We start from the raw sequence: 12559 nt of genomic DNA, 5'->3' as shown, positions 1-12559 counted from the left end.
ATCTGATAATACTTAGTAACCTCAGACACCAGGTCCATGTATATGATAACACTTAGTGGGTCCATGTATATGATGAAAACACAGTAATTTTTCTTTATGTCACACACAGTAGGCCTTTAAAGGTATCAGACTTTTGGGACTATCTTACAGAGAGGGAAGGGAACTGCCTGGCTTCCTCATGTTCCTCCAATAATCTACCCCAACTCTGTAGAAAATATAGAAGGCAGCTTAAAGTCTGCTCTCTCTGTTTAAAAAAATTTATAAATCTTTTAAAGATGTGTTGTTTTTAATTATATGTATGTGTGTGGATCTGCATACAGATATATGCATATGAGTGGAGGTGCTCATGGCAGCCAGAAGAGGGCATCAGATCCCTGTGGAGCTGGGTTTACAGGCAGTTAAGGTTCTACCTGATTTGGGTGCTGGGAACTGAACGCAGGTCCTCTGCAGGAGCAGTGTGTGCTCTTAACTACTGAACCGTCTCTCCAGCTCTTTAACAAAAGTTTCGTTAGCATATATTAATTATGTGTAATAATAGGCTTTGTTATGGCATTTCATATGTGTGCATAATGTACTCAGATCACATTCATTCCTACTACCTGCCCTTGTCCCCTCCCTACCTCTCTCTAGTCTCCTTCTTCACACTAGTTCTCCTTCTATAGCCTTGTCATATCCACAGGCATGTTCATGCTTGTGTGTGTGTGTGTGTGTGTGTGTGTGTGTGTGTGTGTGTGTGTGAGAGAGAGAGAGAGAGAGAGAGAGAGAGAGAGAGAGAGAGAGAGAACAAGTTTAGTTAGGGTTGCTTTCATAAGTGTGGGTGAGGAGTTATTTACATGGGCACCTTAGCAGTGGATAAACCATTAAAGAAAATGTTCCCCCTCTCAGCAACCATTTACTGCCTATAAATCCTCAGAGAGGGATAAAGCCTCCTGAGTTCCTTCCCTCTCCATGATGGGGAAAACTAGTCTCTTTTTTGGAGAACCCAAGTCAACATCTCTTTCTTGGGACTTCAGGAGAGTAAAATTGTCCCTACTAGATCTGGTGTCAAGCTATGCTTTTGACTGGAAGAGGGTTGCTGCCCAGCCCATGGGTTGGGGTGGAGTGCCAAGCAAAATGAATAACCTAGGTCCGGGCTATTTCTAAACACTGAATGTCCAGGAATGAACCACAACACCTGGTGTTCCTTGATATTGTAGAGTAAGAGGAGACAGACAGGGAATGAAGAGAGAACCGAGGGTGAGGATTAGTGGGGATCTGGCCTGGCATCATCTCTTACTACTTGGGCTGAACCCTACAGGCATCCTCCATAGAATCCAGACCATACATGAAAATGCATATCCTGAAGGGATTTTCAAGGGACTAATTAAGACAGTACATGTGACAGACAAGACCACCTGGCACCTAATGTATCTGTGACCTAGATGAACCCTTGTTATTTTACTGGTATCCTAAAAAATTTAACTTTGCCCTTTTGGCAATGGGGTCTTGATGAAGTTTAGACAGGGTAAAGAAGTATTTATTTATGTATTTGTTGCTGCTGCTGCTGCTAATGCTATTTATATTTTCTGCTACTAAAAAGTGAACCTAGGGTTTCAAATTTGCTAGTCAAGCAACCTACCTCCAAACTATATCCCTGTTTTCATTTAAAAAAAAATTGACACATTATCTTTTCTGAGTTACCCAGGCTGGTCTTGAAATTGTAACCCACTTACATGAATCCAAGCCTGCTTCACCAGGTAGAATAGATCTACATTCATAAAGCCCTGTCTGGTGACAAAATAGCAGGTTTGGGAAGGGAAGCTTGGATGTGGGGCGGGAAGGTGCAGAGCAGAGAGGAGGAGGGCCATGAGAGACGCTCAGGGTGGGAAGTAAGAGAGCATGGCTTACATGAGATAGATCGGATCAGGGCAGGGTGAGCCAGACATGATGGGATTTGGAGAGCCAGGGTCAAAGAGAAGTCAAGCTAGGGCCAAAGATTTGGAGTCATCCTTAGATGCTCAGGAGCTGTGCCACCCAGGGTCTCCTAATCAGAAGGCTCTTGACAAGTTCTTCCATTTTTACTGTATATTAACATTCTCAGGGAGCCAGACACCAGGAAATAATAACCCATGCATTTGATGCAGGCATCACCCAAGTTCCATTTTTGCCTGCATCTGTGTGGTGCTTGTCTCCACAAGGTAAAATTGCCCAGGCAGGCAAAGGAAAATGAGGGTCCAGCTGGGAGCCAGTGGGAGGTAGAGGGCCACCTGCAGTGGCGCCTTGCCAGCTTTGTGCTCTCAAAGCTGTACTCCTGACACACTCATTACCCGGGAGCTTCATGTCATTCCAGGCTTGTTGGGCCCTCTTCCCCAAGCCACCTGGGGTGAGGAGAGCCCCTGGGAAGCACTTATGCTTTCCTAAACCTCAGAACAGGCCACTCCAGACAGAATCAGGCTCTTGCTAAAGCCGCCCTTGAGGAAGCTGGTCAATACCATTTACCAGATATTTCTAAGCCCACTCCTGTTTGGGGTTTCACCCGTTTTTCCTGCTGGTACCTTATAAGAAACATGCAAGCTGTTCACTGATGGCCAGTGTGTGGGAACTGGCAAGTGGTAGGATAGGAATCCATGCGTGTTTCATAGGAGCACGTGTGGGGCTCATTTCCAGGTCAGATTGCCCTGAATGTTTATCTCTGGCTTAATTGACAAGCAAATTAAGGCAATCAGCATGAGGGATATTTATTTTAAGGAATTAAGACAATTGTTTGTATAATTGTGAGGTATAGGAAATCCAAACTGTGCAGAGACCCAGGGCACAGTGGATGTAGCAACTACAATCTTAAGACAGACTCTCTTGCTTTTTGCCCCCCAACTGACTCCTTCAACTGATGGATAAGGCCCACCCATGTGATGTAATTAATTCAAAGTCTACTAATATTATCTAAGAAATACTTCCACGAGAACAGAGAAACTAGCATATGTTCAAATATTGGGGTACCAATATTCCAGCCAACTTGACATGTAAAGTTAACCATCATCCTCCTGAATATTGGCTGAGACTCCATCTCTCTGTAAGATCCCAGACATGTTAACTCTGCTTGGCCATGGGAACTGGGAAGTAATCCAAGAAACAATGGTTGGGAGGTACACCAGATATCACCAAACCCAGCTTGACCAAGTGGCAAAACCAGAGAGAGGAAACATGTCTGAAACACACACACAGCCACACACAGGCATATACCCACCCCAGCATGAGAACTTGGGCTCAGTCCCTCAGCACTACACAGCTCTATCAAGGCTTTACCTGCCTATAATCCCAGTGCTAGGAAAGTGAAGACAGATACAGAGCTCACTGACAGCCAGTCTAGTTGAGTTGGTAAGACCTGGGTCCAATGAGAGATGTTATTTCAAAAAATAAGGTAGAAAGTAGACAGACTTGTTGGCTTCTGGCTTCCATATACATGTGCACATGCTCATGCACACAAAGTGACTGTTTTATTTCCAGAGGAGTTAGTTTGCCTAAGACCCATGAGTGGTGTGAACAAATAGGATTTGACTGCTTATAAATAGTAGGCTCTGATTTAAAGCTGGATTTGGAAAATGTTGTTGGCCTTGAAAAATTATAAAATAATTGTGGAAATATAAAATGATCATGGAAAAGCACTAGATTCCAAAATCGAGGAGAGTCAAAAGCAAAATATCAAGAACAGATAAGAAATGAAGGAGCGTTCTAACTTAAAAATGAGAAATGTCAGAGCATTCATTAAACCCTGTGGTTTTTGTTAGGACTTACTGTTACAAAGAGGTACTTTCTTCTTGCCCAATAGAGAAAAAAAGGAGCCCCAACAAACTCCTAATGATTGACCCGAAGAATCCTACAACACTTTTCCCTTGTATACTCATGGCTGTCCAGATAGTCAATTAAATGGCACACCTGGACTTCAGCCACTTTGAAGACTACCTTACAGGACCACTGAGCAACCTGCTGTCAACCTGATTCTGACCCATACACAGCCCAGCTGAAGACTGTGGGAAATGAGCAAAAAACAGCCCTAAAATAACTCAGAGTTAGCATTGTCCTTACATCTTGACCTATGATAACCCACCCAGGAGGCATGAGAAGCAGTGTGCAGGCAACAGGCTCAGGGGTCAGGGTGTTGGGGACCAGGCTACTGATGGCAGTCAAGACTTTGAGTCGCCCCTGATCCCCACTTCTCCAAGCTGTTCGAGTTTGGAGCCACTCTGGCCTGCAGAAGTACTTGTCATACCTCCTATCATTTGGGCCCAGTTGTTTTCAAGAAAGAGATGGCCACTGATTTGTTGGAATTAACATCACTTTCTGAGACCAGAACTGTTAAAGATGGTACAGAAGGATGCTGACAGAAATACCTCAGCTCATAAAGGGGTTGATGTTCAAGCATGAGGCCCTGCCAAGCAGGACAATATATGCCTGAAATGTCACTGCTGCAGAGACAGGGAGATCTCTGGGGCTTGGTAGCCAGCTAGTGTAGCCTAATTGATGAGCCCAAGAACCAAGAAAGAGATCTTGTCTTTTCAAAAAAACAAAGACAAAAAAGCTCCTAAGAAATTCTACTCAAGATTAACCTCTGGCCTCCACATATATGCACACACACACACACACACGCAGGCACACACGCGCACGCGCGCACACACACACACACACACATGTATCCACATATTGATCCTAGGTGGCACAGGAGGAAGCATTCCTATGAGCTCTGAACAAATGAAAGCTTTATTAAGAAGCCTCAAGGACCCAGAACCTACTGCTTGTTTTTTTTTTTTTTTCATTTGCTCACTCACAGATGTGGTTTCTGTTTGGCTGATGTGTGCCTGGGGAAGGGAGGCAACTGGGAGATGCTCAAAGTGGAAACTTGGTTCATTTCAGTTCATCTCTGAGCATCCTTTGAGCCCTTCTGAGAAGAGAGAGGGATACATGTGAGGATGTAGGAGGAGGCTGCTTTGAGCTGGGATATTAGCCTGGCACAGATATAGTCTAGTTTCTGGACTACAGATAGTTCTATAGAGAAAGAAAGGCTGGACAGAATGAGACTTGGTCCCAGCAAGCCCAGATCTTGTTCCTTTCATGTCTTGTGACCATTGATGATGGCACTTTGAAGTGGTGGGCCTGTTTTTTAAGTCCAAGGCTGTCCAGGGCAGTCCAGGCCTGGGGCAGGGGTATAAAAAGTTTTCTCCTATAGCAGGTACTATCTGGTGGGTAAGAGAGGTCCAGGATTCTGAAGCCCACCTTGCCAACTTTCTCAAGAAAGAAATAACTTCTTTCATAGAGCTCAAAGACCAACCTAGAATTGAATAGCTTAGGAAGAAAAACAGAAAGGTCAAATTAGGCTTAGAGTCAAAGGAAGTTTTCTGTGACCTGGAGGGAAAATCAACTCATGGGTATAGAAGACAGTATTGGTGTGAGAGAAGGGTCCTGTGGAGAATGATGGTCTGTTGTGTGTGATGTTAGGGAATTTCTGTCAGCTCTGAAGGAAAGTATAAGCAGAGTAAGATGCAAGATGAAGAAGGGTGGGAGGGAGTTGAAGAGAAAGTTGTAAATAACCAAGAGCTCCAATGAAGAGTGCCTATGACCATGAATATAGATTGGGCGTGGGCCTGGAAGCCATAGGAACTTTCTGGAACATGGGTCAAGCTGAGCTAAAGTTACTGGAGGTGGCAGTGTGTAGGAGCCTTGTCTACAAGGACACTGGAAGCCAGGGCCAGCTAAGGAGCAAATGTCAGAGCTGAGAGAAGAAGCCCTAAAAGGCTAATGCTGGTAAGGAAGGAAGAGTGAACCCAAGGGACATGAACTCAGGTTCCCAAGCTGTCATGGAGTCTAATGTTGCAGGGCCTAGGCTCAAAGAGGAAAACCACGAGACAGGTAGAGAGGGGACCAATAGGAAGTTGGTGAATCCTGGGAAGAGAGTAGAAGGCAGAAGATACTGTAGGACTTGGGCTTTTGCCATGCATGGGTTTAAGGACAATTCATCTGAGAGACTAAACAGTCTAGAAGGGCAGCAGCCAGCCACCCTCCATCAGCCTCAACTTTCCCAGGGTGGGATGAAGCTTCCAGGGACAGCAGCCTGGGACTCTATGGCCAAGCCTAAGAAGCCTCTTTGAAAAAGTCTCTTTGCCTGTGTTTCAGGATCGCTGGTGACACAGCCCTCAGCAAAAACATTCACGAATCCGTCAGTGCCCAGATCCGGAAGAATTTTGCAAAGAGCAAATGGAGAGTAAGTCATTGGTGTGCCTACTTCATGCTTATCAAATTCTCCGGGAGTTTAAACCACTCTGGAGAAAGTGATTCTCCAATTTGCACATGTTGTGTTTCTAAGTGACCCATGATGGGGGTTGGGGGGTTGGATGGCAATCCCTAGGACCTTACTTGATTAGTTTTGCTAATTTAAATTTATTCTTCCAAACATTTTTAAAATTATTTTGTTGCATCATATGTGTGGGGTGTTTTGCCTGCATTCATGTCTATGCACAAATAGTTGTGAGCTACTATGCAGGTGCTGGAAATGGAACCCAGGTCCTCTGGCAGAGCAGCCAGTGATCCTAACCACTGAGCCAGCTCTCCAGCAACATAAATTTAAGTGATTTTTGATTTAAGACATGGATGGAACATCACAGTGTAGGAAAGGGTAAAGTATTTCCCATCCGTGTCTCAAAGAAAGCAACTGTGTGGGATCTTGTTTGCTCTCCCTTAAACAGCACGGTTCTCCTGTCTCCCTTACTTTGCTGGGACCTTAAATAATCACCTTTTATTAAAGGAAAAGGACACAGAAAACCAGGGTTGAGCTCATCAATGTTTCCTGGTTTTAAAAAAATGATGAATTTAAACCATCACAATTTCAAGATCATCTATTGATTGCCTAAACTCTGTATTCTAATCGGCATCAGTAATTAAAAGCTGGCTGTCTTGCTGTGAGTGCCAACAGAAACAAAATTAGTTCTGTTGAGCCAAGCACAATAGTACACGCCTTTAAAGCCAGCACTCAGGAGGGAGAGAAAGGCTCATCTCCGTGGGTTTGACCAGCCTGGCCTGCATAATAAATTCCAGGTCAGCTAGGACTGCACAATGAGACACTGGTTCAAAAAGAAAAATAAAATTCCCTTAACTTACTTTCTCATCAGAAGCAATGTCATTAATTAGGGCAATTGCATTAATTACGGAGCCAGCCCTAGTGTTACAGGGGTATAATTCCAGGTACTCAAGAGATTGAGGCGGGAGGATTACAAACTCAAGGCCAGCCTGGGCAGCTTAATAAAAGCCTCACATAATTCAAAAGTAAAAATAGAGTTGATAGAATATTTGCTTAACATATACACAGCTCTAAATTCAGTCCCTAGTACTGCCAAAAATGCAAAGAAAAGAAAGTACTATTGAACAGTAGTGGTGCACACCTTTAATCCCAGCACTTGGGAGGCAGAGGCAGGCACATCTCTGTGAGTTCAAGGGCAGCCTGGTCTACAGAGCAAGTTCCAGGACAGCCAGAGCTACACAAAGAAACTCTGTCTCAAAAAAAAACAAAAACAAACAAAAAATAAAAAACAAGTCACCAATTATAGAAAAATAGACTCTACCTTTCAATATTACATATTAAGATACAGTATTATATATGCTTTTGGTTCTAAAAGTCCCCTTTTGCAAATTATATAGAATATTGTTGTGAAATTGTTCTCAAAGTTTATGCCAGAAGCAAGTGAATTTTTAACCTCCAAAATGTATTTTGATGGGGAAGAGATTTAAATAAATGTGTGCATGTTTGAAAAGGACAACGGAACTTTTCTTTCTAAAGTGTCCTGAGAGTATCTGAGACACTTCGTAGTGCTTATGGTTTCTGGGTAAGCAAATTCGAGCAATCTTGGAATGTTTTCCAACTAGCTGAAATAATTTGTTGTCCTCCTCCCCTCCACCTTTTTGACCTCCTCCCTACATTTCAGCAAGCGTTTAATGCCACGGCCGTCGTGAGACACATGCGGAGGCTACAGCTCGGCAGCAGCCTGGACAGTTCAAATGCAAGTGTCTCAAGCAACCTCAGTTTGGCCAGCCAAAAAGATTGTGCGTATGTAGCAAAACCGCAATTCTTCAGCGGGCTTTTGAGATGAGTCCGGGTTGGGCAGGAGAGAGCTGAGCACCGACGGTTTGCCACACCATGTTCTAACACATCTAACCCATTTAATGTTCGTGACTACCTTAGAAGATCGTCAACATTTAATACCCACACTAGGTGATATCATTTCCATTTGTAGATAAGAAATCCACGGCACAAGTACCACACAACCAAAGATAAGGCCAGGGTACTTCACTGTCTCTCCTTCCTCTGATTTGCCTCTTTGTTCAGTCACCCTCTGGACTGCGTGGTATGGTCATGGTAGAATCCTCGTGGCCAGTTGCACTGATTTCCACAGTCTGGGTTTCATTATTGTTGATGTTGTGTTCATGAGGATGATGGGTATTTGAACTTATTAATATGCACCAAACTGGCTTTGCAATAAAAGCAACAGGGCTGCTCTTGCTTTGCCCTTCCTCTTTGTAAAGGATCAGACGTCCTTGAAGGCATACTTGCTCTTGCAATTCTCTCCACTCCCCATCTTTACATGTACAGTAATCTCCCACTAGACCACACTGGGGATCCCTCTCTACTTCAGAATCCTTGCCTTACATGTTCCCATCAGTCCCCGCTCCCAACCCAATCACTGGACATCATGCACCTCCCTATTTGGCTCAGTAAAAGGATTCCCTTCTTTGCTAAAGAGCCATCCCACGGCTGAGCATAATAGCACACACCAGTCAGTAATCCCAGCACTCTGAAGGTGACAGATTCCAAGTTCAAGGCCAGTCTGTAAAACCATCTTAAAATTAGAAGCTTAGGATGTCACTTGGTGGTAGAGCATTTACCTAGTGTGAAACAAAGTTAAGAAGGCCCAGGGTTTGATCCCCCCAGCATCCTCCTCATTCCCAAAAGGAGCTATCCTAATTTTTTTATCCATTCTTAACTCATACACAGTTCTTAAATTTTCTCAAGGCATCCCCCATGAGCTTCTCTGACACAATTGCACGCCTCTGGACCACTTACACTTGTTAACCCAGACCCTTCTCATCACCCTTGACAAAAGAGATACCACAGCTGACTATTCGTGTCTTTAAGGGTTCCTACAATGGCATCCACAGTGGCTCTTATTTTAATACTATATTTTATGGTTCTCTCAATGACCCAGAGTACAAAGTGGCTAGGGGTATACCTTCAAAAGCTGTACAATAGCTGGTGTACACTACAGTGGCTTTGTGAGTCGGTTTTATGTTAGTGTGACAAAACACCCAAGAGAGACATCTTACAAGAGAAAAGTGAACTGTTGGCTCACAGTTTCAGTTCTTACTGTCCAGAGTTGCCTCGTGGCAGCCAGGAAAGAGCAGGACAGAGATCTAGGCAGATGGTATTGTCCTTCAATGACCTGCTTCCCTAGCTAGGTCCCACATCCCAATAATCAATTCAATTTTGAATTCATCAGTGGATTCATCTCCTCTGATGGGTGTAGCGTCTATGACGTACTCACCACACTCCCTCACTGCAGGCACAAACTATCTAACTGAGCCTTGGGGACATTTTATGGAAATCATGAACATCCTCATGTCAGAGACCTGTGATATAAAATGTTTCCTGGAATATAAATTTGGATCTAAAAGGGTACAGACTTTTTTTTTTCATTATAAAAATGACTACTTCATGGAGCTGTGTAAGAAATGATCTGTTCTTCTCGGCTAGTAAAGTACTTTGGCGTCCGATGATGCACGGAACCACGTAAAACAGCCAGGCAGAGGGTGAGCCCCTAATCCCAGCACAGGGAGTGCAGTCAGGCAAATCCCTAGGCCTTGCTGGCCAGCCTAACCAACCCATTAAGCTGTCTCAAAAACAAACAGAAAAACAAGGCGTAGAGTGACTGAAGATATCTATCTGACATTGGTCTCTGGCCCCTACATACATGTACACATATGTGTTACCTGCACTCTCATAAGCATGACACATATATACACAAATTAAAAATATGAAAAAAATTTAAAAATGAACGATTTAATAATGATGCTATACAATTCACACCCATCTCAGTGCTTAGTAGAGAGATAGTGGTATGCTAGCCTAATGTATAGCAAAGAATAGACAGAAAGTACTCAATAAATGGGTCATGATGGATACACTACATCATCTTCAAATATAAATCAATTCTAATTATGAAGAAAAAAGAGGGCCCAAAAGTTGGACCAGAGAGCAAAACAATTTAACACATGGCAGCGATCTTCCTATAGGGTAATGAAAGTTCAGGATCTGGCTGTATATACAGTTCAGGGGTGGAGGGTAGAGTGTAGAGGGCCCGCCTAGCGATTATATACAAGTTTCATCCTATAGCCCAGCATTTGAGCCTCTTTCTGGGAAGGGGGGTATGAATTTAATTGTTGTCTGCTGTTCTTAGCAGGTCTGGCACCTTCCACGCTCTGTAGTTTCCTTTCTTCTTCGTCGGGGGTCGCAGGAGTCGGAGCTGAGAGGAGACCCAGGCCCACCACTGTGACAACAGGGCACACAGGAAGCAAGTGACCCGGCTCTGGAGGTGGAACCCAGGGGGCGGGGCCGGAGAAGGAGAAGCCCCTGGTCGGAGCAGCTCCAGCATCAGAAACCCCACCCATCCTGCATGGTGCGCCTGCATAGGACTGGAAGACAGAAGTTTTTTTATGGCCATATTTTATACTGCAACTCTGATGTGTTCATTTCTCACAAACTGTACTGACTGACTCAAGGGGAGCTGACGTCACAGGATCTGGTGCTGTATATACGAATCTTGCAAAGCTCTAACTGAATGGACCTTCTTGCTCCCCTCCCCCAACTCTACCACTCCGCTCTCTCAGTGTAGGCAGCCGTCTAGGGTGTATTTTTTTCATGAAAAAAAAAAAATCAAGGTTTCAACTGGATTATTTAAATATCGGTAAATGTTGTGCGTTAGGACTTTTTTCTTTTGAGATGTGTCTTTTTGATCTGTTAGTTATATGATCTCTTATCATTTACTCTTTAATAGTGGTTTTACGTTAACCTTTTAGAGATTTTTTTCCCTTCCCAGAAGGGTTAAAAGGTATTTTTTACAAATTCTAAGAGGATCAAGAATCTGTGTCCACTGCTAAGAGTGCACGATACTTGTGTTCCTTCACTCCTAGTCCCTTCCTCCAGAAGTCACCTCAGCCGCTGTGCTGGGCTGGTTTTGGCAGGAAACTGGCAGAAAACCTTACAGGCAGCTTCCCCTGAGAACTGCTTACCAACCACAGAAGATACAAGCTTGTTTCCTCCACCCTGAACTCCAGGCTCCACATTACAGGTGAACTGCCCTCCAGGAACAGGATCCCCACAGTGCCAAGATTTAGGAGCCTCCCTTGCAGAAGGGACGGACTGCCATCTTGTTTTTTTAAAGGAACCACACACAGCCCTCAATTCTCCTGGGGGATGATGGATGAAACTCTATTCTCAGCTATGCACTTTTAAAATGAATCTCTTTATCTGTTTTAATTTTTTAAATTCATTTCTAATAGTACCCTTCAAATGGCCTATACCACACACTCCCCCCCACAACATTTTTACCCTGTTCTCTCATGAACATTACCCAAGAGAGAGGACAGAAATAGCCTTGAAGAAGAAACCTTTTATTTTAGGTGGAAAGGAAAAACACAGCAAGTGAGTAGAATATTGTCCATCCTAGAGATGGCTGACTCAGCAAGATCCAGCTGGTGCAGAAGCCTTCCCTTCCATCAGAGGAATCTAATAACAGTACCTGTGGTAGTCAGGCTATTGTGTGTCTGGGTTTAACAGGGACTGAAGGATTTTCCAGGATGTGGAACTTGAAGGCTAAAATCAGGCATGTCCTGTGAAAACCAGTTTCAAGGAGGCTCTTGGAGACCAAAGCAGGTGGTTCAAAGGCCAGTTTTGCCAATGTTTTCCTTCAGCTGTCATGTTTGTCTAAAGCCTGAGCCTCATCCACAGTCAGCCGAAGCCTGCCAAGATGGACTGTGATAGGTCTCCCTCGTGGCTCAGGGACTGTCCTCTCAGGCTGTGTCCTTCTTATGTACTTGCCAGCCATAGAAATTCCTGCTGGACAAGTACGTCATTCTTGTCACCCTACACCTTTGCTCCCAGCCCTCTCCACACACACATACACACACACACACATGTATGTGCACACACAATGTCACCAAGCAGGCAGCTCCAGCTCCCCAAAGGTCACTGTACAAGATATGTAAGAGTGGTTTCAAACTCAGACATCTGGTCTACCCTGTTCTCACGTGTATCAAATAAATACAGAACAGGTGAAGAGTAAGCCCTAGTATAGGTATCTACCTTGCAATCAACCATGCTTGGTTCAACCTTGATCTTTCAGGTCTCCGTGAACTAGTGTAAGGTGGTGATGGCTAGTGCCAGCCCAGTAGTAGGCAAGGTTGAACATGCTATCGGGAAACCCGTGCATGACACCATTTCCTACTGTCTTAAGAAAGATGAAAATAAGTGCCACTGGGACGAGTC

At 44.1% G+C, this 12559-nt stretch overlaps 1 protein-coding gene across 1 annotated transcript in view; it reads left to right on the top strand.

The window, feature by feature from the left end:
* The window catches only part of Camk1d (calcium/calmodulin dependent protein kinase ID), a 386144-nt gene extending 375205 nt beyond the window's left edge, over positions 1-10939 (top strand). Inside the window, exons 8-10 of the mRNA XM_028764793.1 lie at positions 6145-6232; positions 7947-8064; positions 10476-10939. Of these exons, the coding sequence (XP_028620626.1) occupies positions 6145-6232; positions 7947-8064; positions 10476-10594 (325 nt within the window). The 3' untranslated portion in view covers positions 10595-10939. The remainder of the gene's footprint in view (positions 1-6144; positions 6233-7946; positions 8065-10475) is intronic.
* Positions 10940-12559: the final 1620 nt, after the last annotated feature.

This window comes from Grammomys surdaster, unplaced genomic scaffold, assembly GCF_004785775.1.
Source record: "Grammomys surdaster isolate TR1022 unplaced genomic scaffold, NIH_TR_1.0 146, whole genome shotgun sequence".
NCBI classification, from domain to species: domain Eukaryota; kingdom Metazoa; phylum Chordata; class Mammalia; order Rodentia; family Muridae; genus Grammomys; species Grammomys surdaster.
This window is presented reverse-complemented; position numbering and strand designations above follow the sequence as displayed.